Raw genomic sequence first — 19,754 nt, 5'->3', positions numbered from 1 at the left:
CAACAGGGTAAGGAGGGAGGGGGGGAGGGGGGAAGCGGCGCAACTTAAGTATTAAGGGAGGCGCGCATGCGCGCTGCGCCCCGCCCCGCCCTACCGGCCGGCTCGGGGCCGGAGCGGAGACAAAGGCGCCGCGCCCCCCCCCCCCCCCTTCCCCGCCCAGCCCCGGTTATAACGCGCCCCCCCCCTCCCGGTACCGCTCCGGCCCATGGCTACGGGGGCTGCTTCATGCCCGGGGGGGAAGCGGAGGCGGGTGGGTGGCCGGCCGGTATGGCGGGAGGGCGACGGGGTGGTAGCAATGCAGCCGGGGGGGTATCGGTGAAGATGGCGTTGCGTCGGGCCTACTCCATCAAGGACAAGCTACAGGCCATCGAGAGGGTGAAGAAGGGAGAGCGGCAAGCGTCGGTGTGCCGGGCTTTCGGGGTGCCCGGGGGTACGCTGAGGGGTTGGCTGAAGGACGAAGCCAAGCTCCGGTGGTTCCTGGAGCAGCTGGGGGGTGAGGTGGGAACCCAACGCAAGAAGATGCGCTTGGCCAACGAGGAGGAGATCGACCGCGCCGTCTACGCCTGGTTCCTCGCCCTCCGCCAGCACGGCGTCCCCCTCTCCGGACCCCTCATCCAAGCCCAAGCCGAGGCCTTCGCTCGACAGATCTACGGTCCCGAGTGTACCTTCAAGGCCAGCCACGGTTGGTTTTGGCGCTGGCAGAAGCGTCACGGCATTTCCAGCCAGCGTATCTACGGCGAGGGCGGCCTCCCCGCCGAGCCCGAGCGGGCTCCGGCCGCCTGCCCCGAGACCTTGCCGATGCCGGCTGCTGATGCCGGGGGCTACGGCGATGAGCAGATCTACAACGCCAACGTCACTGGGCTCTACTGGAAGCTGCTGCCGGGGCAGGCCGGCACGGTGACGGCAACGGCACGGCGGCGGCCGGCTCCCCGTGAGCGTGTCACCGTGCTGCTGGCCGCCAATTTGACCGGCTCCCACAAGCTCAAGCCGCTGGTGGTCGGGGGCCTTCGCGATCCCCCCAGCCTCCGCCATCACAACCAGGACAAATTCCCCGCTTGCTACCGCTACAGCCCCGAAGCCAGGCTGGGGCCGGCCCTTCTCCGAGCTTGGTTCTTTGAGGACTTCGTGCCGGGCGTAAAGCGCTATCTGCGTCGGAGCTGCCTGCAGCAGAAGGCCGTGTTGCTGCTCAGCTCCCCACCACCCCCCTCCGGGACGGGCCCTGAGGAATCCTCCCCACTGCAGACGCCCGACGGCTCCATCCGCGCCCTGTTCCTCTCCAAGGGCCCTGCTGGAAGCAGCTCGGCTGGAGGAGGAGGCCGAATCCCAGCCCCGCTGGAGCAGGGGGTGGTGTCCGCCTTCAAGCAGCTCTACAAGCGGGAATTGCTGCGCCTGGCCGTCTCGTGCGCGGCCGGCGGCGGTGGCGGCTCCGGTGGCCCCATGGACTTTGTGCGGTCTTTCCTCCTCAAGGATATGTTGTACCTGGCCGGCCTCTCCTGGGACCTCATCCCCCCCGGCTCCATTGAGAAGTGCTGGCTGCTGGGGCTGCGCGCCGCCTTCGAGCCCCAGCCCGGGGAGGAAGAGCACGGAGACCCTCCGCGCCGGGAGGAAGGCAGCGGGGACAGCAAAGTCTTTAGCGACTTGACCCACCTGGCCGCGTTGGCCTACAAGCGCTTGGCTCCCGAGGAGGTGGCCGACTGGTTGCACTTGGATGACGCGGCCCCGGGTACAGAGGAGGACGATGGGGAAGAGGATGCTGAGGAGGAAGGCCCTGGGGGCTGCGGGGTAGAGGAGGATGAGGAGGAGGCAGCTGCCGGAGATGGGGGTGGCAGAAGGGGTGGGGAAGGAGGGGATGCCTTGCTGCCCACGGCTCGGGAAGCCATCAAAGGTCTGGAGACGGCGCTGCGCTGGCTGGAGGGTCAGGACCCCCGGCAAGTGGGGCCGCTGAAGCTGGTGCAGCTCCGCTCCCTCATCAGCATGGCCCAACGGCTGCACCGCGGCGGCAGCCCCCATTCCTAGGACAGGGCGACCCGTGACCTCTTGGCTACCAACTGCCCCGCTTGGGGTGGGGGGGGGGACACGGGGCTGGGGGCACTCCGGTTGTCCCCAGGGGCTGGCGGTGGAGGTGCCAGCTCCCCGCACCCCTCCGTCACGGGCAGTCCCCAGGGCTCAGGAGGCCCAAACGCCCCTGGGTTACCACTGCTAAGGGGAGGGTTACAATTTAGGGCTAACGGGGGTTTTTTGTGCAACAACCCCTCCGTACGTTGCATATTTCAGGGTTGTTCCTCACCCTAAGTATATTTAGGAGGTGCTATTTTTTTAAATCCCATGAGACTGAGCAGGGGTGGCCCCCTGGTCACTGGCACCGCTAGAAGGGAGTGGGTGTCCCCCACGCTGCCCGGTCCCCCCGACCCCATGGGGAGAAGGGGCGAGGGAGGGACCTGCTTGGCGTCACTGCGAGGAGCTGGGATGATGGGGGCAGTTACGCTAAGTAATTCCCCACATCTTGGAGCGGGGCTGAGGTCGGCCCAGCCGGCTGGACAGGGACCACTCCTTGGGTGCTGTAAGGCAAACGTTCTGCCCTGGAAGAGGCTGGTGATGCCCTTCCCACTGCCAAAACAGAGTCCTGTTAAACTGGGGAGGTTTGGGGCTGGTTTAAGATAACTTTCTTCATGCACTGGATTGGGACACTTGGGTGGCATCCAAGAAGCGGCGGCTCCCCGGAGAGGGTCACCTCCATCATTCCCATGACAGTCCCGCACCCGGGAACGCCCAGACCACGGAGACCTGCTGAAACAGGTACCATCATCCGAGCATCCTCGCGAAGCCGAAGGCTCCGGGGTTGGGGGTTGAGGTGCCTCCCCCGGGGTTTGCGGGGTGGCTGGGGCTGGAGGACGTGTGTCGCGATGCAGGGGAGACGGCTGCCAGCATGATGTGCATCGCGAGTTGAGACGGGAGCAGGGAGGGCTCCCCACGCTGCCTTGAAATACCGGAGGCATCAGATGTGAATTTAGCAGCTCTTGACCTGATTTGGATTAAATTTTAGCCTGCTTAGCCAAATTATTGAAAGAAGGGAAAAAACCCAACTCATCAGTGCTGCCGTGCCCCGTGTCAGCAGGCAGGGTGGGTGTTTTTACTTGTCGGGTCTTTGTCTCATAACTTCAGAGTTTATTGAAAATTAAATGGATTTTTATTCCCACTTTGGGGTTGTTGTCTGTAAACGGTCACGCGGAGCCATCCCAGCGGGATGGAGGCAGGGGAGGCACGAGGGGGACCTCCGTGCGGTTGTGGTCCTCTCGGTGTGATCTTCTCCATCGTGTTCCCTGCCTCTCCGCAGCCCGTTTAACGCGGCAGGGCCAGGCAGGCATCCGAGCCACTGCGGCTGCTCCCCAGATTGACTTTTTTACTTTATTAGTAGGATTAACAGGTTAATAAATGGGCCTGCCAGGAAATTTAGGGAGCAGCAAGGGAAAAAAAAAAACCCCACAAAAAGTCAAATTCAGAGCTGAGGTTTGTCCCTTCCGATCCTGAAACTCGACTGCAGAACCAATGTCAAGAAATGCTTCGGATTAGGGGAGAAATGCACTTTTTTTTTTCCCTGCAAACCCAAACAACCTCAATTTCTGGTGTTCATCTTCTGCCACGTTCACAGCCAGCATGCTGCGTGGTGTCTCACCCATTTCAAGTTTCTCCCTTAGCTTTGGTTTCCTAATGGTATGTGTTTGGGCCTTGATGCTGCCCATAAAAGCAGACTTCTATCCACCAATGGGACGTAATCATGTAAAACCACGTTTATTTTTGTGATCTTTTGGACCAAAAAACCTCTACAAAAACATTACTTCAAGCAGTAGTTTGTGAATTAAAGGAGTTTTCAGTTGTTTGAGAAAAATGTTGCCAAGCTCAGCAGAAGGTACCAGGTTGGAGGTCTTCTCCTGTAGGTCAGCCTGGATGCACTCACGGCACCGTTTGGCCTGGTTTGCGGAGGCGAGAACAACGAATCACTGAATGGTTTGGGTTGAAAGGGACCTTCAAAGCTCATCCAGTCCAACCCCCCTGCCATGGGCAGGGACATCTTTCACTAGGTCAGGTTGCTCACAGCCCCGTCCAACCTGGCCTTGAGCACTTCCAATGATGGGGCATCCACAACCTCTCTGGGCAACCTGGGCCAGTGTTTCACCACCCTCATCGTAAAAAATATCTTCCATATCTCCAATCTAAACCTACCCTCGTTCAGTTTAAAACTTAACTCTGTCTTTCTTATGAACCCCCTTTAAGCACTGACAGGCCACAAGAAGGTCTCCCCGCAGCCTTCTCTTCTCCAGGCTGCACAACCCCAACTCTCCCAGCCTTTCTCCAGAGCAGAGGGGTTCCAGCCCTCGGACCATTTCCGTGGCCTCCTCTGGCCCCGCTCCAACAGCTCCATGTCTGTCTGGTGCTGGGGACCCCCGAGCTGGAGGCAGGGCTGCAGGGGGGTCTCAGGACATGGGAGCAGAGGGGCAGAATCCCCTCCCTCGCCCCGCTGCCCACGCTGCTCTGGATGCGGCCCAGGAGACGCTTGGCTTTCTGGGCTGTGAGTGCACATTGCTGGCTCATGGCCAGCTTTTCGTCCCCCAGTGCCCCCTGTCCTTCTCCTCAGGGCTGCTCTCAATCCCTTCATCCCCCAGCCTGTGCTGATACTGGGGATTGCCCCGACCCAGGTGCAGGACCTTGCACTTGGCCTTGTTGAACCCCATGAGGTTCGCCTGGGCCCACTCCTCCAGCCCATCAAGGTCCCTCTGGTTGCCATCCCATCCCTCAAGGGAATCAACTGCTTCGCTCAGCTTGGTGTCATCTGCAAACTTGCTGAGGGGGCACTCGATCCCACCGTTTATGTCACTGATGAAGATATTTAATAGTGTTGGTCCTAGTACAGACCCTTGAGGGACACCATTCGTTACTGGTTTCCACTTGGACATTGAGCCATTGATTGTAACTCTTTGGATGCCACCATCCAGCCAATACCTGATCCATCTAACAGTCCATCCATCAAACCCGTATCCATCCATCTGTCCATATCCAAACCCCTATCCATCCATATCTCTCCAATTTAGCAGCAGGAACGTTGTGTGGGACCATATCAAAGGCCTTACAGAAGTCTAGGTAGATGACATCCGTAGCTCTTCCCTTGTCCACCAACGCAGTCACTCCATCGTAGAAGGCCACTACTTTTGCCAGGCACAATTTGCCCTTGGTGAAGCCATGTTGGCTGTCTCGCATCTCCTCCGTCTTCCACGTTTCGACGTGCCTTCCAGGAGCATCTGCTCCATGATCTCACCGGGCAAGATAAGATGCCTCTCCTGAAGGCAGGAGTACTAGAAGTAGCAATAATTTACCTGCAGTGAGTGCTGGCTTTTTTAATAAAATTAATGGAATTTAAGCCATTTTTTGTTAAAACTAGCACTTAGCAAAATGATGACGGTCATCAGCATCCTGGCTTTGGGGTTGAACGTGCCGCTTCTCTGACAGACAACCTGAAAACCCAAAGCTCGAAAGCCTTTAGGAGGACACATGGAGATGGGGAATGGGCAGGGGCTGGGGTCAGCTGCCTCACAAGCGGTGGGGCTGGATTTGGCCAAGGCTTTTTGGCCAGATAGGTTAAAGAGTGGTGTGGAGGACAGAGATGGAGACGCCCCAGAATGAAATCAGAAGGCTGCCTATTTCAGACAGATCGGCAGAATCGCCTCGGGTGGGGGGGACCTGGGGACAGGGCAGGGATAAAAGCAGGCAGAAAAAGGACAAAGGAGCTACCAGGTGGCTTGGAAAACTTGAGGACCACTGCTTCCTTGCACCATGAGCCCCTTCCCTGGCTACACAGCAAAGCGTAGGGATGGGCAGGAGAGACGGGTGGGCTCGAGCTCCGTCTCCAGCTTTTGTGCAGCTTTGCTAATTAATTAGGTGCCTCGAGAAGGTGCCCATGGAGGTCATGCCTTGGCGTGACCCAACAGCGCCGTAGGGCTGTGGCATCTGTCTTGGTTTGGTGCCACTGGCATCTGGGGTGACGGCATCCCTGGGGACGAGGTCAAAGCCGTAGGAGCTGGAGGCTCAGCATCCAGCTGTTTCACCAGCGATGTTTTGCCTGGAAAAAGCCTTTCATCTTCAAAGCGATTTGCAAATCATCACTAATTGCATCCGTGCAGGTGCCGGCAGGCAAACAAAGCTTAATTAGGGCATGCAAAAGGCTCAGATCCTCTCCAGATCGGCAAGCTTTGAGTTTCTGCTCCCTTGATGTGCAGCACCTTGGGGCTGAGCGCGGGTCTGGGCTTCCATCCCGCTGCCTTGCTGCTGGAGCAAGACCCGTCTGCAGGACCGTGGTGCGATGCTGGTGCCTGGCCGGGGTGGGAGGTGGAGGGTTTTCGGCTGGTTGACTTCTCGCCCGTGGTTCTGGGACGTGGATAGCAGCTCCGTGTTCGTGCATGCATCTCCAGAGCCAAGTAGGCGTCGGTGCCGAGGTGTAACCCAAGCACCGAGCATCCCTGCTTGGCATTGGGAAATCAAAGCCATTGTGCTCTCCTGGACAGCATCATCCCGCCAGCTCCCCACTTCCCAAGGTCCCTTGGCATCCTCACGGCACCTGCGACGCTCCTCGCCTCCCAGTGCAGGGATGCGGCCACTCTGCCCAGCCCCAGCAGGCTTGATTTGGGATCAGCCCATCCCCAAAACTCCGTCCCCATCCCTGTCCCCAGTGCCATACATCCTGGCACAGCACCGGTGAGCGTAGAGCCAGCGTGGCATCAGCTCCATCCCTGCTGGCCCAGGGGCCCATGGCTGTCACCTCCCCATAGAGGTGACCCTATACTGGGTGCAGGAGCCCCCCAGGACTGAAGGGACCAGAAAGAGCCAAGCTTGCCATCGTGCTGCCCACGTTTATTTGGTCCCAGCCTTGCAGAGGTAGCACGTGGCGTGGGAGTGGGTCCACGTGGGTCCACGCCATCTCCCACCCCCAGCCAGGGTCTCCTGGGGATGTCAGGGTCCCCCTGCTCCCTGAAGGGGTTCGGTCTGGTCCCTATCGCCCCTCCTGCCCCACAGGGGACGGGACGGAGAGGCTCATCTGCAGCCAGACCGCTAGTCCTCGGCCATGTCGCATGCCCGGTTGGTGGCCGCCTCCACGGCGTTCATGACAGTGGCCCGCAGCGCACCCTTCTCCAGCTGGTGCAGCGCATGGATGGTGGTGCCCCCGGGAGTGCAGACGTCTCCTCGCAGCTTCGCTGGGTGCTCCCCCGTCTCCAGCATCATCTTCGCTGCACCCTACGGGAGACCAGGGTGGGTCAGAGGGAAGGGGACCTCCCAAACCCCCCTCTCCTTGCCCAGGGATTGGATGGCAGCATCCTCCCATCGCCCACACTCCGTGGTGGGGGACAAGGCACCGAAGCATCTGTCCCACCACCATGCCCTTCGCTGTCTCCTGGTGGCCTCATCTTTGGTTTCAAGAGGGGAAACTGAGGCAAGAGGCCATCCAGCACCTCCTCCCTCGCTCTGCTGCCCTGCTGGGTGCCGCAGAGCCCTGGGCAGCGATGGTGGCAGGGTGCCCAAGCCGGGTGGGAGCTGCGGGGCAGGAGGGAGAAGAGCAATGCCGGGTGTCCCCGAGCGACAGCACCGACTCACCAGCAGCGTCTGAGCCGCGATCCTGCTGGCTAAGCCGCCCGGCATGCCCATCTTCACCGCTCCCTCTGCCAAGGCTTCGGCAAACAGGTAGACCTGGGGGAGAAGAGCATCGGGGGTGAGCGTGGTGCAAGGGGGGACCCCAAACCCCAACCCCACACGGGTGAGATTTCTGCCAGCATCCCGTATCCCGCCGGTGAGCCGGTGCCCGCCGAGCGCGGGTGCTTACATAGGCCACCCCGCTGCCGCTGAGGCCGGTGTGGATGTTGATGTAGGATTCGGGGACCTCCTCGCAGAGCCCGCAGGAGGACAGCAGGCTCTTCAACAGGGCGGCTTCCCCATCACCGGCACCGCTGCCTCGGGCGAAGACCATTGCCCCTGCCTGCACCACGCACGGCAGGTTGGGCATGAGCCGCAGCACCTTGGTCCCGGCGGGGAGAAGCTGGGGAGAGATGGGGATGGGAGAGAGGTGCCAGCGCCGGGCAGCACCCAAGGGTGTCCTGAGACACCGGTGGGTATCATGAGAAGCACGGTCCATGGTGAAGGACCTGGGGATGCAACCCAGGTGGGGACAGAGCCACAGCAGCGTGTCCTTCTCCACAAGCCCGGGTGCAAATAGGACGAGGAAGAAGAGGAGGAGGCTCACCCGCTGCAGTGTCTGGAGGGTGACGCCAGCCGCCAGCGAGACGACGACGTGGTGGGGTCCCACGGCAGGACGGATCTCCTGCAGGACGCCCGGCAGGACGTGGGGTTTGGTGGCCAGGAAGACCAGGGTGCTCTCCTGCAGCACCTCCAGGTTGCAGTGCGTGGTCCGGCAGCCCGACTCCTGCCCGCGGGCAGGGAGAGGCGTCACAGCCTGGCACCCCCAGGGGCAAGGCACATTCGCATGCGGGGACACGGCTCGGGGACACGGCTCGGGGACCCGCTCTGGCTGCAAAGCCACCTGGATTTCACCCAGACCTGGGAAGGATGAGCCAAAGCCCTGCCTGGGGGGAAAAGCGTGCCCCGAAATCGTGGCGAGGGGCACCCCAACATGCTTCCCACCTCCCTGGCCTCCGAGCGGGGTGGTTTGTCACCCCGTGTCCCCACTCACCCTCCAAGCATCCAGGTTTTTGTCCGAGGGAGCGCTGGCCAGGATGCTGCTGGCTGGTACCTTCCCTTGGGGAACGCGGGGAGCGGGGTGAGCGGCCGGGGTGTCCCCAAGGCGGTGGGGACACCCCAGCGTAACCCGGGCACCCCGATCTCAGCCGGGATGTTCTCCTCTTCTCCAACCCCATCCTGATCAGCCTGGGGGCCGGGGGGGGGACGTGGAGAAAAATGGGGGGGGCCGGGGCCCGATCCTGCCAGCCCGTCCTGAGCGCCCCCATGTACCACAGTGCGGTGACAAGGGAGGTGACCCCAAAAATCAGGGGCCATCTCCCAGCTTCTGAGCGTGGGCAGGGCCCATGGCCCCACACTGGGGCGGGGACACCCGTGGGGCAAGGACAGGGCTGTGCCCCCGCTCTCCGTGGGGCAGAGACCCCCGAGGAGCGGGGCAGGACGGGGCCGTCCCCATGTCCCCACACTGATCTGTGGGGCAGGGACCCCACGGAGGGCGGGGACCCCACGGAGGGCAGGGACCACCCCCCCTCCTGCCTGTACCTGCCTGTACCTGCCTGTACCTGCCCGTACCTGCCCGCAGCAGCCCCCGGGCCAGGCCTCCCGCCATCCGCCCGGCCCCCACGAACCCCACTCGCAACTCCACCGCCTCCATCACGCCGGCCGCCCCACGGACACGCCCACGCCCCGCCCCTTCCAGGCCACACCCCCCCCCCGCGCCGAACGCCCATTGGCTTCGCTCGATCCCCACCCCCCCCGCCCATTGGCCGGACCTGGTGATAAGAGGCGGGGCCTGGGAGAGGGGTGGGCGTCTGCGCAGGTGCGGGGGCGCCACGTGGTTGCGTGAGGGGTGGAGCCGATCCGGTTCACGCGTGGGGGGACCCCCCCCCCCACCCGGGGGGGGGGGAGGCGGACCCCAACCCTTCCCATCGTCCCTGGGCTGCAGCCGAGGGCCCTGGTACCCCCGGGTGTACTGGGGGGGGGTCCCCTCTATGGGGGGGGTCCCCCAAACCCCTCCCTGGATTTGGGGGGGTTTCTCCCAGCCTCTGGGTGCTCCCCACCCCTTTTCTCCCCGCAGGACCCCGTCATGCTGCTGCAGAGCTGCCGGGCTTTGCTGCTCCTCTGCGCCGCTGCCAGGGTTTTCGGGTGGCTGGGCCTCGGTACCCACCCGGAGGAGCTGGGGACCCCCCCTCCAGAGCTGGGGATCCCCACACGTGTCCCCTTTGAGAGGACCACGGGTGACGAGCGGTTCCAGGCTGAAGCCACGCGCTGGGAGCCATCACCCCCGGAGTCCTGCCACCATCAGGTGTGGCAGTGGGGCTCCCCCCCTGGGCTGGGAAATAGGGGTCCCCAGGAGCCCCCACCCGCTCACCCAGGTGTGGGGTGCCCCGTCTCCACGTAGGATGGTTTTTGGGGGGCGTGAAGACCAAGTGCTGGGGTGGGCTCACACCTTTCTCCTTAATTTTCCACCCAACCCCTCTGTACCCCCCATCCCGGCTGTGCTGGGAGCACCCATGGGTGCTGAGCTCTGCTGATGCCAGTGCCGTCTCCAGGTCGTGATGCGGCTCCGCTCGTCCTGCGCCGACCTGAGCGAGGAGGAGGAGGATGCAGCCAAGCTGGGGGTGGACCTGTCCAACTGCCACGCCAGCACCGAGGGTCGCCGGACATACCCCTGCACCCCGGACGCGGTAAGGTGCCTGGCCAGGGCACCCCAAATCCCGTTTTCTCCATTCCCACCCCAAATCCTATAGTAATCCAACGCAATTCCCCCGCCCAAAATCACAAACTTTGTAGCCGCGGAGCCTGAGCTGCACCCAGCCACCTCTGCTCAGCCTCTCATCCTTATTTTGGGGTAAAACCAGTCCTGTTTTGCCCATTTCCCCCACGGCAAATGGGGATTTCTGCTCCTTGATCCCCTTCCCACCCCCAGCCTTGCTCGCTTCCGAAGGTTTTTCCAAAGTCTCTTTCCCCAGCACCGTGGGATGGAGATGAAACACTGGGGGCTCATTTTGGGATGCTGAGGAGGTGCCCATGGGGAGAACCAGCATCCACCTGGTACGTGGTGGTGGGCAGCGCCGTGGGGTGATGGTGTGTGGGGGGCTGTGGGGCCACCCCCCATCACCACCACCCCAATATTCACCCCAGGAGGAGCTGCAGGAGCAGCCAGATGGGCAGCTGCGGCCGAGACTGGAGACCCCCATCCACCACAGCCTGCAGCGGCCGGCGCTGGATGAGACCCTCGTTGCCAGTGGACAGCACCGGGTGGCCCAGCTCATGGAGGACATCACGCAGCGGATGGGTAAGAGCCACTGGCTGGGATGCTGCTACGTCCCCGTGTCCCATCTTGGGGACCAACCCAACCTCTTGTGCCTCCTTACAGGGAACGTGAGCAGCCATGAGGCCACGGGGCTCCGAGAAGGGCACCAGGTTGTCCTGTCCGACCTCCACCGCGCACAGAAAAGAGCTAAGGACGTCTATTCCCAACTAGGTGGGAGCATGGCAAATCCCATTCCCAGCTCTTTTTTGCACCAGGACACCGCTGGGTGCAGCTTCCCCGGCTCATCCCCACGCCGTATCCATCTCCTCCGCGTGCAGAGAGCAACCTGGCCCTTCTCCTGGCCCAGCAGCGCCGGATGGAGGAGGTGATGGAGAAGCTGCGCTGGGTCAGCCGGAGCCTGGGGCTGATGCTGGCGGCCGTGGAGGATGCACGGAGCCAGGTGGAGAACCATCTGCAGCACCTCCACACCATCCTCGACGCAGCCGGTGAGCCGGGGATGGGTGCTGGGGGGTGGATGGGTGCTGGTGGGTGCCAACACTGGGCTTTTGCTCTCCATCCCACAGGTCAGAGCCCAAGTGCCATCTCCACCTGCATCCTACACGGCTCCTGCTTTGTGCTGCTGGTCATGCTACTGGTGCCCATGCCGCCCCGTGCCATCCTCCTCCTCCTCTTCCTCGCCTCCAGCGCTCTCGGCATCCCGGCACTCTCCGCTTTCCTGGCCCTTGCTGCTGCAGGTGGGGATGGGTGTGGGGGGACCTGGTTGGGGACATGCCACCCTGGGGGTGCTACAGGGGTGGGCTGGGGGTGCTCTGCCTTCTCCCACCTTCTCGCTTCCCCGCAGGGCAATGGCTGGTGGCAGCCGCCCGCCGCGGTGCTGGGGGAGCCTGGCTGGTGCTTCCCCGTGAGGAGCCCCGTCACCGGCTCACCTCCACCCCGGAGAGGTAGGAGATGGTTGTGGGGGGGGAATGGCCATGGCACCCTTGGGAGCTGCTGGGACCCAGCCTGGGCACCCATCCAGGATGTCCCATCCTGCTGCCATCTGGCAGAGGTCCCCAGGGTGTGCTGCTGGTCTCCAGGAGGGGACAAGGCACATCTTGATGGCTTGCCTGCAGCTTTTGGGCACCCTCATCCCAGCTCCCTGCCCTATTTCTGCCCGGAGGAGGCTGTGGGGAGGCTGGAGAGGGGGCTGCCATCATGATGGTGACGCAGAAGCCGCCAAGGCGATGGGGCTCTCTGGTTTTTCCTTCTTCCCATGTAGGGAATGCGAAATGGAGCTGTTGCAGGAGGAGCTGGACAGGATGGAGATGAGCTGCTTGCAAGGTGCGAGCTGGCCAGGCAAGGGGACATGGGAAAGATGACCATGAGGTGGGAGGTGTGGTGGCTGTAGGGCAAGGGGCTGAAGCTCCAGCATGTCCCCATCCTGTGCAGGGGGGCACGTGTGCTACCCCAGAGTGTCCCCACTGCGACAGTGTCCCCAGATGCGAGGGCATCTGCACCACCCCAGGGTGTCCCCATCCAGCACCTGGGGACAGCAGCGCTGGGAGCGTGTCACCACCTATGCCATGTTCTTGCAGAGGCCTCGTACCTGGAGCAGCCCCCAGCGATGGCAGGGGACCTCCCCGGCTTAGCAGGGCGGGTGTCACCCACCCCCGGTGGCTGGAGGACAAAGCTGAGCTCGTGCAGGGTAAGCTTGAGCTGGGGTTAGGTGCTGGGTGGGATGTCCCCAGGTTGGGCCAGACCCTGCTCCTGGGGGCCAGCTGGGTCCCTCTGAGGGTCAGGTCCTCTAGGGCTGGGGTGTCCTCATCGTGACTGCACCTCTGGGTGCTGGGCACCCCGTTGGGAGAGGGGCCAGGGCTGGCGCCGCAGGACTTGTGGGACATGACACCCAGGGAGGACTTCTGGATGGAGTGGGGGTGTCCTCCAAGGATGGATGGCCAAGGCACCCAACCTGTATGACCCACATGTCCCTTGTCCCCTGGGAACATCTCCTGCAGGACAGGAGGGCCACCAGGGATGGTGTCTAAACCCTTTCTTCCCCAACCAGGCGATGCCAGAGCTGGTCCTGGGTGCTGGGAAGCATTGGGAGCCCAAACCCTCCAACCCGGCCAGCGATGTGTGAGTGCCAACCATAGGGGAACATCCCTTCCCCAGGGGCACGCTGGGGCTGGTGTCGCCTCGGGGTGGAACCAGTGACCTGACAGCCCCTCTGGGGGCTTCTTGGGGTGCTGGTGCTGATGGGTCTCTCTTCCGTAGGTCCTTACGGTCCCCATGCCAGGGGCTCACCAGGGCCGGGCAGCGGTGCCGGAAGAAAGCCATCCCTGGGCAGGACTTCTGCCATGTCCACACCACCCGTCGAGCCTCATGCAGCAGCTTGGCCATGGACTTGTCCCCCCGTATTTGACCCTCTACCCCCTCCCAGAGGGGTTTTAAACCCTTTTTTGGCTCTTCCAGATCCTGGTGGAGAACACATGGAGGTGCTCAGGACCCCAAGGGTGTCATTCAACATGGGTACGGTACCACGCTGTGGGGCAGATGCGCCTTGTCCCACCAGTTTTATACTATTTGCATATATTTTAATAAATGCCATATTTACAGCTGTTCTGCCCCCACCCCATCCTGATGCTGGGGCAGGGGTGGCTTTGCTGGGGGCTTTGGGACCATCCCCACCTGCCAAAAGCAACAGCAAATGCTGAGCTGCCATTCCTGCACCGGAGAAACCACCCTGATCACCTTCCCTTTATTACAGCCTAATTACAGGTAATTAGCAGCGTAGCCCATTATAGCTCAGCAGGAGCTGCCAGCCTCCTGGATATGGCCAAGGTGGTGGTGGTGGTGGCTCCAGTTGGTGGCTACCACCCTGTCTGGGGTCCCAGCACCTTCGGGATGCCCCAACCTTCCTCCCCACCCTGCCCTGGGCGTCCCGCGCCGCTCCCAGCAGCGGGTAGGAATGTGGGGGCTGCTCACTGGGCTCTGGCCCCCTTTTACTTTGGAAATGTCACTGTCACACCCCCCCCCCCCCCCCCCCAGCCCCGTCCTCTGCCCCAGCAAAGGACAACCCTGAGATGAAGAGGGTGGATGGTGCCGGATGATGCCGGTGCCGCGTTGGCCCCTCACTTCCTGGCGTTGGCGTAGTTGGCGCTGAACCAGGCGCAGGTCTCCTTCACGGCTGGGGAGGGAGAAGACGGGGATGGGTTTGGGGATTGGGAACGCAGTTTGTTCATAGAATTATTGAATGGTTTGGGTGGGAAGGGACCTTTGAAGCTCATCCAGTCCAACCCCCCTGCCATGGGCAGGGACATCTTCAACCAGATCAGGTTGCTCACAGCCCCGTCCAACCTGGCCTTGAATGTTTGCAGGGATGGGGCATCTCCCACCTCTCTGGGCAACCTGGGCCAGTGTTCCACCACCCTCAGCATAAAAAATTTCATCCTTAGATCTAGTTTGAATGTCCCCTCTTTGAGTTTAAAGCCATCACCCCTTGTCCTATTGCTCCAGGCCCTACTGAAAAGTCTGTCCCCGTCTTTATCAGCCCCCTTTAGGTACTGAAAGGATGGACCACCCTGATGCCACCAAGGCTAACTGCAGTGGGGGGGGGACCCCCTCTTTATTCTGGAGCCCCTCATCTCACCTTGCCTGAATGGTGTGAACTGGAAGCCGGGCAGGTAGTGCCGTAGCTTGGCGTTGCTGGCCGTCTTCTTGAACTGCCCGTCCGCTTTGGTGGTGTCAAACTGGTGCAGGAGGGATTAAGGGAAACCCAAGGGGGAAAACCAGGTCTCTTGGGGTGCTGCTCTGGGCCACGGCATCTCCCGTGGAGCCCTACAGCTGCTGGTGGAAAAGTGGGGTGCCCTCCATGCTGCAGCAGCCCCGCGGGGGGCCAGCCTGCGGTGAAGGATACAACAAGCTCTCCCCTGAAGTCCATGGCCTCTGCGATCGCCTCCGCTGCCTCCTTGATGGAGACTTCATCTTCTTCTCCCACTGTGGAGAAGGGCATGATTGTGGCTGTTCCTCCATCCTCTTGGAAAGGGGCTGGAGCAGGGGGTTATGGGGGTGCAGCTGGGCCTTACCTGACAAAATGATGGGTTCCACCTCATCGTATTCCCGCAGGACCCAAAGGAAGAGCCGGGCCAGGTCCTGCGGAGGGGCAGACAGCTCTTGGAGGGTAGCAGGGGGGACCCAACCCTGAGGATGGCCAACGCTGCCCAGGACAACCCAGGTGGGCTTAGACCCTGCTGGGGTCCAGGCGCCGGCCCCCCCAGCCCCATGCGCTGCCCTCCCCAAGCTTTGGGAGGTAAATGCTCCCCAAGGCCACACATACCAGGGAGTAGATGAACTGTCTCCTGGGCTTGCCCGTGCCCCAGACAGTCAGAGCTGAGCCGGTCTCTGTGGGAGGAAGGAGAGCATGTCCATGAGCATCAGAGCCACCTCCATTGACCCTGGCTACCTTACAGAGCTCATGGAGCAGGCAGGGGAGAAAAAAACCAGCCCAATCCTCCCCAAAGAAGCCATAAGAAGTCCTGCCGCACTCACGTTTGGCCAGGTAGACCTTATGGATGAGCCCCGGCAAGACGTGGCCATCCTCGATGTTGAAGTTGTCGTGCGGTCCGAAGACATTGGTGGGGATGACGGCGGTGAAGCGGCAGCCGTGCTGCTCGAAGTAGCCCCTGGGTGAGAGCGTGGGGGGTGCAGGTGGGTTGCCCACCAGCCGCAGTCACCCCACTCCAGCACAGAGCTGTCCCTAGAAGACCCCAGCCAGCAGCATCTCCATCTGCTGAGCCCAGATATCTTAGAATCATAGAATCGTTAAGGTTGGAAAAGACTCTTGAGATCATTGAGTCCAACCATTAACCCAGCACTGCCAAGGCCACCACTAAACCATGTCCCTAAGCACCGCCTCTACCCTTCTTTTAAATCCCCCCAGGGATGGGGACTCAGCCCCTGCCCTGGGCAGCCTGGGCCAGGGCCTGACAGCCCTTTCCATGAAGAAGTTTTTCCCCATACCCAACCCTGCCCTGGCGCAGCTTGAGGCCGTTCCCTCTCGTCCCATCACTTACTACCTTGGAGAAGAGACCGACCCCCCCGGCTCCAGCCTCCTTTCAGGCCGTTGCAGAGAGCGATGAGGGCTCCCCTCAGCCTCCTCTTCTCCAGGCTGAGCCCCCCCAGCTCCCCCAGCCGCTCCTCCCCAGCCTTGTGCTCCAGCCCCTGCCCCAGCCTCGCTGCCCTGCTCTGGCCACGCTCCAGCCCCTCCATGGCCTTCGTGGGGTGCGGGGCCCAACGCTGAGCACAGTACTCGAGGTGCAGCCTCACCAGTGCTGAATACAGGGGCACCATCACCTCCCTGTGATAGCTCCATTTCCCAGCTTCCCCAGCTCCATTTAATTCCTGGGAACCCCAGGGGATTCCTCTTGCCCTGATAACCGGAGGGTGCTACTAGCCCGCAAGGGCTCTCCTGTGTCCCCACCCCCCACCTATTCTGGATGTCGATCATCCTCTTGGCGTAGGAGTAGCCGAAGTTGGAGCTGTGAGGTGGCCCGTTGTGAATCTGGGGACAAGAGCAGAGAGTTAAGCATGGCAGGGATCCCCACTGGGCTCTGCATGGGGACGGAGATGCTCACCATGCTCTCATCGATGGGGTACGTCGTCTTGTCCGGGAAGATGCAGGTGGAGAGGCAGGAGACCACCTTCTGCACCCCCGTCTCGTACGCTGAGTGCAGGACGTTGTCGTTGATATGGATGTTTCTCCTCTAGGGATGGAGAGGTTTGTCAGCTCTGTGGGGCGGGGGGCCCCAAAACCCTGCACCCTATGGGTAATAACTCATTAATAACTCCAGAAACCAGAGGAGGTCTGGTTTGGCCCTGGGAGCAGAGCAAGCCCTGTCCCCATGTCCCCACGCTTGAGGAGGGCAGGGGGTTGCAGCACCCTTGGGGACCCCAATACCACCCTTTTGCCATATGCTCACCCAAAAATCCAGGTTGTAGCGGATGTTTTTGAAGAGGCCCCCAACCATGGCAGCCAGGTGGATGACGTGGGTGGGCTTGTGCTTCTCGAACAGGGCTTTGGTCTCCGCGGCATTCCTGGGATGGGAAATTTGGGGGGTTCAGCGGTGCCGAGGAAGCAAACCAGGGGGGTTTCCAAGCGAAAACCCACGCGGTCAACTCACGTCAAGTCGGCGTCTCTGGAGGACACAAAGATCCATTCCTCGTCCGGCCTCCCCTCTCCATCAGCCACCACCTTCTCGATGGCTCTCCCCACCAAGCCGGTGCCACCGGTCACCAGGATGCGCTTGGGCGCCAGCCCCGCCACCTCCGTCATGGCCAAAACCCTGGGGGGGGGGGGGGGGGGCTAAGCTGGGGTCACCTCGGTTTGCACCCCGCTATGGACCACCGAGCTCACCCCCACCCCACCACCCACGAACATCAGCCACGCTCCGGGCCGGTGGGATTATTTTTTGGGGGGGCTTTTACCCGCTTCTGCTAGCAGACGCGAAAAGGAAAGCAGAAGCGGCGTGTTTGGCGGTGACGCAGCCGGGCCGGGGCAGCAGAAACTCGTCAGCTGGAGTTGCTAATTAATGAAACCGGCCCGCGGCCTCCTCGTGCGCAGGCAGCGCCTGGGCCGGGGCCAGACCCTGCCACGCGGCGCCGCACGGCCTCCGGAGACGGAGGCTCACCCCGCACCCCGTGCCTCCCTCAAATCCCAGGTCTGCACCCCAAATCTCCCCCTGCACCCCAGGTCTGCACCACACACCTCCCCCTGCACCCCAAAACCCCAGGTCTGCACCCCATGCATCCTCTGCACCTCAAATCCCAGATCTGCACCCCATGCATCCTCTGCACCCCAGATCTGCACCCCACACCTCCCCCTGCACCCCAAAACCCCAGCTCTGCACTCCATGCATCCTCTGCACCCCAAATCCCAGATCTGCACCCCACAACTCCCTCTGCACCCCAAATCCCAGATCTGCACCCATGCATCCTCTGCACCCCAGATCTGCACCCCACTCCTCCCCCTGCACCCCAAAACCCCAGGTCTGCACTCCATGCATCCTCTGCACCCCAAATCCCAGGTCTGCACCCCATGCATCCTCTGCACCCCAGATCTGCACCCCACACTTCCCCTGCACCCCAAATCCCAGGTCCATACTCCACGCCTCCTCTACATCCAGAGTCCCAGGTCTGCACCCCGTGCCTCCTCTGTGCCCCAAATCGCAGGTCTGCACCCAGGTCTGCACCCCCACACCACCCCTGCACCCCAAACCCGACCCCCCCCACACCCACAGCCCCCCCTCCCCGCAGCACCGCCCCTATCCCAACCCACAGCCTCCCACCGCCGGGGTCCCCTAGGCCCCTCAGACCCCCCTGGGGCTCTCCCCTCCGTACTGTCCCCCCAACTCTGGGGACCCCCCATTTCTACACCCCCCGCGCACCCCCCTGATGGGGTGGGGGGGTCCCGTCTCACCCCGACACGGGGCTCGGCTGGGCTCGGCTCGGCTCGGGCTGAGTTCGGCTAGGTTCGGCCCGGCCCTCGGCTGGGCTCGGCTGTGTTCGGCTCGGCTCGGCCCGGCCCTCGGCTGGGCTCGGCTGGATTCGGCTCGGCTCGGCCCGGCCCTCGGCTGGGCTCGGCTGGGTTCGGCTCGGCTGCGTTCGGCTGGGCTCGGCCCGGCGCTCGGCTGGGCTCGGCTGTGTTCGGCTGGGCTCGGCCCGGCGCTCGGCTGGGCTCGGCTGTGTTCGGCTCGGCTCGGCCCGGCGCTCGGCTGGGCTCGGCTGTGTTCGGCTCGGCTCGGCCGCGCTTCCTGCCGTCCCGCCGCCATCACCGGGCGCCGCCGCTCAGCTCCTTGGGAAATGGAGTCCGCGCCCGGAGTCACCGGCACCGGGATCTCCCTAAGGGCTCGTCAAAAGGGATTTCCATGTGAAAAGGCTTAATCACCTTTAATGCGCTTAAGCTGGGATTAAAAATGAGCAGTGGTTTCTGGTGGGCGGGGGGTGGTTTTAAAGACACCTCCCCTCCCTCCAGCTGGTTTTTCCTTCAGGATTTCTGTGAGGCAAAGGCAGGGTCTTGCCCTGCTCTAAGTTAAAATGGTGAAGAATGGGATTAAGGGAGACCCAGCGTGGAATTCCCACTTTTATCCCCAAAAGAGAGATGGCCCCGATGTCGAGGAGTCGTAAGATATCACAGTTTTTTCACTCCTTTTCTCCTGGGTGATACCTGGAGGAGGAACGTCCCCTTTTCCTTTGGGAAAGTCTCAGGAAAAGCTGAATCCCTGGGGACCCCCTTCCTTGGGGCGGGTGGGTGTGGGGGTGTGTGTGTGTGGGGGGGGTGTCATTTTTTTCATCATCAAAAGATGTCACTTCGTGTGACCAGCCGTGTCCCATGGAAACGTCCGACCCCTCTCCCAGCTGGGTGAGTCCCAGCATGTCCCCAGCCTTCCCAGGGCTTTCCCAACTCCAAAATCCCACTCCCACGAGCGACTTCAGTCCCAGTGCTGTTTCCCCCCCCCCCCATGACGCAGGATGCCCTTGGCTGATCTCACATGTGGAGTCACGGATGAGGCACCGAAGCTCCTTTCTCCGGTTAATCCCGTGTCTGCCCTGCAAACAGCATCGTCCTCCGTGAGACACCAAGGTTTGGCAAGAAGAAACCTCCCGTTGATGTTTCCTGCGTGTCCCACTCCACCCGCACCGGCTCAAGGCAAGGGGATGAATGGCAACCACCCCGCATCCAGCTACATTCACGCTTCCACGTTGCCGC

General features: G+C 62.1%; 4 protein-coding genes across 4 annotated transcripts; 2 read left to right on the top strand and 2 right to left on the bottom strand.

Annotated features, from left to right (window-relative positions):
- Positions 1-321: 321 nt before the first annotated feature.
- On the top strand, positions 322-2,016 carry TIGD5 (tigger transposable element derived 5; the record flags this gene model as incomplete). The annotated part of the gene is made up of 2 exons (XM_082315650.1): positions 322-1,723; positions 1,886-2,016. 2 exons carry the CDS (start codon positions 322-324, stop codon positions 2,014-2,016), a joined length of 1,533 nt encoding a protein of 510 aa, XP_082171776.1.
- Positions 2,017-7,098: 5,082 nt separating this feature from the next.
- On the bottom strand, positions 7,099-9,393 carry PYCR3 (pyrroline-5-carboxylate reductase 3; the record flags this gene model as incomplete). The annotated part of the gene is made up of 6 exons (XM_082312810.1): positions 9,307-9,393; positions 8,729-8,793; positions 8,282-8,461; positions 7,865-8,077; positions 7,639-7,731; positions 7,099-7,281 (listed from the first exon to the last, which is right to left on the bottom strand). Exons 1-6 carry the CDS (start codon positions 9,386-9,388, stop codon positions 7,099-7,101), a joined length of 816 nt encoding a protein of 271 aa, XP_082168936.1. The 5' UTR covers positions 9,389-9,393.
- Positions 9,394-10,292: 899 nt separating this feature from the next.
- LOC309592359 (protein brambleberry-like) lies at positions 10,293-13,412 on the top strand (the record flags this gene model as incomplete). The annotated part of the gene is made up of 10 exons (XM_082315638.1): positions 10,293-10,421; positions 10,879-11,032; positions 11,114-11,221; positions 11,329-11,496; positions 11,575-11,745; positions 11,853-11,952; positions 12,270-12,331; positions 12,586-12,695; positions 13,056-13,126; positions 13,265-13,412. The coding sequence occupies 10 exons, from the start codon at positions 10,293-10,295 to the stop codon at positions 13,410-13,412; spliced, it is 1,221 nt and encodes a 406-aa protein (XP_082171764.1).
- A 656-nt stretch (positions 13,413-14,068) lies between these two features.
- On the bottom strand, positions 14,069-18,587 carry GFUS (GDP-L-fucose synthase). Its single transcript, XM_082310559.1, has 11 exons — positions 18,465-18,587; positions 17,170-17,331; positions 16,969-17,083; positions 16,624-16,752; positions 16,477-16,550; positions 15,539-15,672; positions 15,327-15,391; positions 15,076-15,142; positions 14,907-14,986; positions 14,640-14,739; positions 14,069-14,177 (listed from the first exon to the last, which is right to left on the bottom strand). The coding sequence occupies exons 2-11, from the start codon at positions 17,319-17,321 to the stop codon at positions 14,122-14,124; spliced, it is 972 nt and encodes a 323-aa protein (XP_082166685.1). The 5' UTR covers positions 17,322-17,331; positions 18,465-18,587; the 3' UTR covers positions 14,069-14,121.
- Positions 18,588-19,754: the final 1,167 nt, after the last annotated feature.

The sequence above is a fragment of the Platalea leucorodia genome (assembly GCF_965183815.1).
Source record: "Platalea leucorodia genome assembly, chromosome: 1".
Taxonomy (NCBI): domain Eukaryota; kingdom Metazoa; phylum Chordata; class Aves; order Pelecaniformes; family Threskiornithidae; genus Platalea; species Platalea leucorodia.
The sequence above is the reverse complement of the archived record's forward strand: the minus strand, read 5'-3'. Positions and strand labels throughout refer to the sequence as shown.

Bases quoted from the DNA above. Each gene is read 5' to 3' on its own strand.
- GFUS (XM_082310559.1), bottom strand. From the start codon at position 17,321: ATGACGGAGGTGGCGGGGCTGGCGCCCAAGCGCATCCTGGTGACCGGT. The intron at 16,551-16,623 runs GTGAGCATCTCC...TCTTGTCCCCAG, and splicing joins ACCCCATCGATGAGAGCATG to ATTCACAACGGGCCACCTCA. The intron at 15,392-15,538 runs GTGAGTGCGGCA...TTCCTCCCACAG, and splicing joins TAAGGTCTACCTGGCCAAAC to AGACCGGCTCAGCTCTGACT.